The 6,793-nt window shown below is 51.0% G+C and overlaps 1 protein-coding gene across 1 annotated transcript; it reads left to right on the plus strand.

The window, feature by feature from the left end:
* Window positions 1-739: 739 nt before the first annotated feature.
* PKD1L1 (polycystin 1 like 1, transient receptor potential channel interacting) lies at window positions 740-5,858 on the plus strand. The gene is made up of 6 exons (XM_067041644.1): window positions 740-812; window positions 1,309-1,433; window positions 1,883-1,914; window positions 2,051-2,205; window positions 3,142-3,361; window positions 5,735-5,858. The coding sequence occupies exons 1-6, from the start codon at window positions 740-742 to the stop codon at window positions 5,856-5,858; spliced, it is 729 nt and encodes a 242-aa protein (XP_066897745.1).
* The last annotated feature ends 935 nt before the right edge of the window (window positions 5,859-6,793 follow it).

Below are 6,793 nucleotides of genomic sequence, written 5' to 3' on the forward strand. Positions count from 1 at the left end.
TCCCCTGCTGTCCTGAGAGTAGAACATTCCCATGAAAACCTTTGTTAAGCTGAAATGGTGTGAAGTGAAGAAGCAATTACCTTAGCAAGCCTTGCTAACAGATGCACAAAATAAATAGAGATAAACCATAGATGGTTCAAAGCCATGGCAGCTTGATGCTGAGATGCTGAGCACGTTTCCCAGGAAGCAGCTCAGAGGTGCCCCTTTCCCTGCCTGGAGCGCGCACTGCCTCCATAGCGGCTGCTACGTACCAAGCCCGAATGCTGTTCTTGTGTTTCGCCTTTTCTTGTCAAAGTAAACTCCTCTTTGAATGTCTTTCGGTTAGCAAACACAGGTACAAAGGTACGTCTTTCTTAAAAGTGAGGTGGAGGGCAAGTCTTGCCTGGTGGCTTCCAGATGGTCCAATCTTAGCTTTTGCTTCTTCTCGCTCCAGAGGTGTCCCTGTGCCTCCGTGTCACAGCGCTTTGCTTACTGAACCAGCCTTCCATCCCCATGGGCCTGCGAGCTCCTACGGACCATCCGTGCCCCTGCGTCCAGCTCTGGCCTGGCAAACAAGGGGTCTGGAGAAGCTGGTGTGGCTGAAGGGGGTGTGAGAGGAGGGGCAGAGAAAAGACTAGGACACTCTGGGGACAGCCGCGGACCTTAGGACCTACAGATCGTTCAAGACCCCGCGCAGCGTTACAGGTCGGGTGTCTGTGGCTCTGTCACCCCGCTGTGACCCCACCACCGTGAAGGGCAGATGGGCGCCCACCTGAGCACCCGGCATGCTGGCCGTGGAGAGGCCCCCCCAGTACAGGCCTTCCAGCCTCGTGGTCAGGCTCCAGTCCCGCCAGCCAGCCAAGCTTCTAGGGCCACCGAAGGAGTGCCTGGCACTGCTTAGAGCGAGGACAGAAACAAAGAATTATTTTTCTAACATAAAGTTGTGGGTATCCCTCACTTTTCACAAGTTCACTTTAGGTTACCAGTGAATGTGCAACTTGAGTCATAACCGTATTCTTTGCTTACTTCTTATTTTCCACCCTTAAAAAAAAATTAAATTCTTCCTCCTGAATTCCTCAAACACCGTGTTGCTAATGCTATGTTTGTTGTAGTCTGTGCAGTTACAGGGATGACACTGGAGAAACTTTAGAAAAAGATTATAATGGATCATTCTGATTTGCTACAAGGCCTGGGGAGGTTAGCTGCTATCTTTCTTAGGATGCTGGCTAAAGCTTTAGAATGTTTTGAAGAAGAAAGTAAAGTTCTGACCTCTGATTTGGTACCTGAGGGGATCCAGCGCTCACCCACGGCTGGATTGTGGTGCTGCAGGTATCTTATGTGTCCAGGCATCTTCATCGTTCTTCTTCCAGCCCAGAGCTCTTGGAGGAAAGTGCTACCTCATAGGCAATTTGGTCACTAAACAGCTAAAAGTTCCTCCTGATAGTTTATGTGAAGTAAGAAACTCCCCTTTTCTTTTTATTTCTAAAAATACATTAAGTTACAAACATCTAGGAGACATTCAGGCAGGAAACCAAAAGACCATTTGAATCATCTCTGAGAGTCTGGATGTGGTTTGAAAATGTCAGCCCCCAGGGTTTGGAGAGTGTGGGCCTCTACCTTCATCTCCTTTTCTGCCAGCTCCCTCCTGGACCCTCTTCCTGTCCTGGCATTCTGCTGCAGGTTCGCTCAGTCCACGCTTTGGCCTTTTAGAAACCTGGCATTCTGTGCAAACCAGAATATTTCTGTCGAAAATATCTAAAACTAGAACATCACATATCTTTTCCTAGTGGGAGGGTGTGAGTGGAGATGGGCGCTTAACCTGCCTCATCCTGTAATGGAAATCAGTCTGATGGCCGAGGCCGGACTGGTGGGCGACTTAGGTGCACCCTTCTATTTGCTCAAGCTAGAGCCCCGGGACCACGAGGGGGCGTTGAGGTAGCAGAGGGCCCTGTGTCAGGACCGCGTATATGCCCACGTGCAGCCAGGCTTGGAAACCCCTAGATGCAAGGCCAACTTTGAAATGTGCATCTGATTCTTCTTTTGATTGGTGGTTTCTTCCTCATCTTCCCAGCCCATTTTCAGAGCTGGTGGAAGACTCTTTCCCTACATGTGGCCCCAAAGATAGAGGCCCTGAAACCCCCTCTGTGATAGACCCAGAGATCCAAAGAGTGGCCCCAGGTGGCCCCAGGGGCTCCCAGGAGGAGAGCTCGGCCTGGGCAGTGCAAGGTCAGTGTGATTCAGAGGGTCAGCTTCGTTCACACTTGTCCACTCTAGTACGGCTGCCTGGATGCAGCAGGTCTGCACTGAGAGCAGCTTGCCAGGGCCAGAACAAGATGATTATTACTGTGCAATGACAGAGTCACTTCCCCAGGGCCGTGTGGTTAGACAGAAGTAGAAGGCAAACTCAGCCCTGCAGTCTCTAAGTGCATGAGAAAGCACAAGCCCAAACTTCCTTCCAGATTGCTAGAAGGTCTGGAGGTTATAGAACCTAAAGGACACTTGTTCTCCATTAAGCAGGGTGTTTATATTGCCTCATTTGGTCCTTAAGCACCTCTGTGAAGTAGGGCTAACCTACTGCATCGTGCAGATGAGGAACAGAGGCTCAAGCCACCCACGTTGCAGTCATAGGCTGCAGTCGGCCAGCCTGGCCTGTCCCACCAGTTGCACCGTCCCTGCCACCACCTCCCTGGTATTACGCTAACACCGGTGGTGACAGGTTGTCTGAGACTGACGGGGAGCTCTGTGGCAGTTACAGTACTGCCTGCCTCTGAGTAATACAGCAACAACAACAACAAAGAAATGATTTAATTGTTAGTAAGTACGGATTGGTAAAAGGTAGTTTCTTTCCAATGATAGAGTCCATTGCCAAAAAAGAAAAATGAATATTCTAGAATCCTTGTGGTGACAGATGGGGTATTTCTCCCCGAGTTGTACCTATGGGAAATGGAAACCCTCCTCTCCGCAAGATTCCCTCTGCCTGGGGGTCCCGGGCAAGGAGAGGGGGACAGTGAACTGCTGAAGGGGTTGGAAGACGCAGAAGGGCCATCTGTCCAGCTCTGTGAGCCCAGGAGTTGCATCCGGCGTCCGTGTGTGGAGCCTGGGACGGGGTGCTGCTAGGGTCCCTATGACTTGCACCACTTTGCAGGTCTGCTGCATGTGCAGCCCTGACGGGCCCCAGGGCCAGTGGTTGGATTGACCACAGCACCGGGGCTGTGTCCATGCACTTTCCCCTCTACAGCCCTCCAAGCCAGCTCTTCTCAATCGTGTTCCTGAGCGCTGAGATGCTCCCCACTGGGGGTCTCACCCTCTCCTCCCTGCTGGAGTCAGTCACCATCTTCTGCAGTGACTCAGCCCCACTGTACCACCTCCTGCTTCCAGAGTTGAGTTCATTGGGCACTTGGCCCACTCATGGAACACAGGAGCTTCACCCAGGGCTGGGCACCCTCCTCCATCCAGGCCTCGTGCCTTATCCGCAGCTGGATCTTAGCTCAGGCTGCCATAATGAAATGCCGTACTCTGGAGGACGTACATGGCAAACACTGATTTTCCACAGTTCTGGAGGCTGGAAGTCTGAGATGCAGGTGATGTCATGGTCGGCTGCTGGTGAGAGCTCCCTTCCTGGCTTTCAGACAGCCGCCTTACTGTGTCCTCACGTGGTGTAGAGAGGGATCTCTGGTGTCTGGTATCTCTTCCTCTTCTTATAAGAACCCTAATTCCATCGTTGGGACCTCACCCTTATGAGCTCATTTAACCTTAGTTACTTCCTGAGAGGGCCCATCTCCAGAAACAGCCACAGTGAGGGTTGGGGCTTCAACGTATGATCTGGGGGTGGGGGGGGGGTGAAGGAGCACACGCCTTTAACGCAATGGGTCTTGGTAAGATGGAATGTATTCCTATAGTTTCCTTGAGCAAAGTACCAGAAATCATTCTGAACTTTTCCTCAGGAACTTTGCTGCCTTTTGCCTATATTTCACTTTTCTGCTATGAAGATCTCAGACCATCTGACACTCCAGGTCAAGCATGCTTTGCCTCAGGAGTGAAGAGAGGAAATGCTGTGAGGTTTTAGACTCTAGAGGCAGTTGAATGACACAGGCCATGTTGGGGTTGTGAATGGAGCCGCAGAGCTGTGCCTGTGTGTGAGCATAAGGGAAGGGAAGGATGGGAGAAGGGGCTGCTCCCAGGTGCTGCACTCACCTCGGGTACAAAACTGTCCTCAAGATAAGTAACATTCTAGTGCAAAATAAAAAATCAAAATTCATGCCAAAAAATTCATGATGGACAAAACATCAAAATTTTAAATAAAGACAGGGTCAGTGCTACTGGTTTTTCCTTCTGTCCCAGACTCCAGTGTGGCTTGGCTCACAGTGGTGCTATCCAATACCTCACATTAACCACCCAAAATAAACTTTTCTCTGATGACATTTGCAGCTTCTGATAGTGGGCCCACGGGGCACAGTGCATATGACTCCAAAAGAAGACGGAAAAGAATGTGTAGGGCCCCTCCTGGTGGGCTTCCCTGGTGGGCTTCCCTGGTGGGCTTCCCTGGTGGCATGGTGGTTAAGAATCTGCCTGCCGATGCAGGGGACACGGGTTCGAGCCCTGGTCCGGGAAGATCCCACATGCTGCCGAGCAACTAAACCCGTGTGCCACAACTACCGAGCCCACGTGCCACAACTACTGAAGCCCATGCGCCCAGAGCCCGTGCTCTGCAACAAGATAAGCCACCGCAATGAGGAGCCCGTGCACCGCAACGAAGAGTAGCCCCCGCTCACCACAGCTAGAGAAAGCTCGTGCGCAGCAACGAAGACCCAGCTAAGCCAAAAATAAATAAATTTTAAAACCCCACACATCTATAATTTAAAAAAAAAAAAGGTCCCCCAAAAGTTCATGACCTAACCTGAGTTTGGGCGCATGACGATCCGAGAGCCACAAAGCACTTTGTGAAGGGCTGGGGGCGTGGAGGTCGGAAGGTGGGGTGTGAGATGAGAGCTCACCGTGTGGTTGTGGTTCACAGAGAGCCTTCCACACACGCTGCCTCATGTCAGTCTTCTGTGAAGCAGTGATTACCGTTCTTCTTCCGGTCACGGGGACCTAGTGCCTGATACGCAGCTGGCACTCACTGCATGCTCACTCTTTCTTGGCTTTGAAACGAATGTTCGTATGTGCCAGCACTACTCCCCAGAGGGACGGAAGGGGGAATCCCCCCAAAGAGGACCTTTTTAGCTTAAAAGTGTCAACTCAGAGGGTCCACAGGAGCTCTGCAAGGCTGACTCGGCTCAAAGAGGTTATTTCCCAGTGTTACTGAGCACCCTCTCCTTCCTCTTATTCTTCTGGACGAATGACGGCATGAACGAATGGGTAGCTCATCAATGGCGAGGTAACCGTAAACAGAACTTGAAGGAAATTCCTTATACAGGAGCTGTTAAAGGTTTTTTACTTGTCCAAGGAAACTGATAATAGGTATTTCATATTTCATATATTTCACAAATACATAAAAACATTCTTTTGAGCATCTTGAGGAAGCACTGGGAGGGTCTGGCAAGGAGGTTAGGAGACCTGATAGGCAGGAGAGGGGTATTCACACTCTGGGGTTTCGATGAGTGCAGGGCCCACGTCGAACTCATTTGTGGCACCGGGTGGGGTTTCCGTGCTGGATGCATTCAAACCGCTCCAAGGGCCTGTGGAGTTTAGACCTTAAGAAACAATTCACCAGTGTTTTTGTCCATTTGGTTTGTTTGTGTCGCTTCCCCCGGCGGGTCTTCCTGGTGATCAACCTGACTCACCTCTGTTTCCAGTTCTATGGCGTGATCGGGACTTTGCTTTCCAAGTCATGCAGGTATCACAGCGGGCCCTTCCTTCCTCGGGAGCCCATCTGGTAGCCCTCTCTCTTCACCCTCGTAGCTCGCTCTAGTTGGGCTGGGCCTCACCTGCTAGGTGGCCTCCGGCCGCCTCCTTGCTCTTGCTGAGGAGGTGACTGACTGATTCCACAAAGGGCTATGTCAAGGGTTTACGGACCTCAGTCACAGGGTGTCATGGAATCAGATGTGGCAGGTGTTCAAGGCAACCAAACAGAGGCCACGCACTGTGATGCTGTCCAAGGGGAGACCTTGGCTCCGCCTGCACTACAGCCTTCCCTCCTGACTGCACTTCTGTGGGTGCCTGCCCTGAGGGTTGTTAAACTGACCCCCCCCCATAGAAACAGCGCCGGGGACTTCAGCTGGGACGTAAGCTAGAGCTGCCTCCCAGGTGCTGGAAGAAGGAGGTGTCCTCACAGCAAAAATGAGTGGTTTTCTACTGCTGGAGTAGGACACACAGACAGAGAGCAATACATGTGAGTGTGTGGATGGGGAAATGCATAGGCTCTGGAGTCAGCTGACCCAGCCCTCACAGTCCACGTGCCTTTGGGAAAGTTACTTAACCTTCTCCAAGCCTTCATAAGGTGGGACCGTGATGCATCAGGTCCTGTTAGGGTCTGAGCGTGTGTGTATTTATATATACACAGACATACACACACATTCTTGGCACATGGTGTGTGTTCCATAAATGATAATTATAATAATGACAGTAATTAAGAAGTCTTTATGGCATCCCTCAGGTCAGGTAGAGGCAGGTAAGCGGCCCTCTTCACTGTGCACACAGGGAACTCTGCTGACTAGCTGTCCAGTGAGGTAGCCACTAGCCACAGGAGGCTCTTGATACTGGAAGTGTGGCTGGTCCAAATGCAGATGTGTCAAAAGTGTAAGATACTCACTGGATGTCGGACACTTAGTATGAAAGTTAAGAGTGTAAAATATCTCATTCATAACTTTTACAC

The sequence above is a fragment of the Kogia breviceps genome, chromosome 9 (genome assembly GCF_026419965.1).
Source record: "Kogia breviceps isolate mKogBre1 chromosome 9, mKogBre1 haplotype 1, whole genome shotgun sequence".
Lineage (NCBI taxonomy): Eukaryota > Metazoa > Chordata > Mammalia > Artiodactyla > Physeteridae > Kogia > Kogia breviceps.

What these genes read in the sequence shown, in the direction of transcription:
- PKD1L1 (XM_067041644.1), top strand. Translation starts at nt 740, where the DNA reads ATGGGCGCCCACCTGAGCACCCGGCATGCTGGCCGTGGAGAGGCCCCC. An exon ending in ACAGGCCTTCCAGCCTCGTG is followed by an intron (nt 813 to 1,308) that starts GTCAGGCTCCAG and finishes GTGGTGCTGCAG; the next exon opens with GTATCTTATGTGTCCAGGCA. An exon ending in CACCTCCTGCTTCCAGAGTT is followed by an intron (nt 3,362 to 5,734) that starts GAGTTCATTGGG and finishes CTTCCCCCGGCG; the next exon opens with GGTCTTCCTGGTGATCAACC.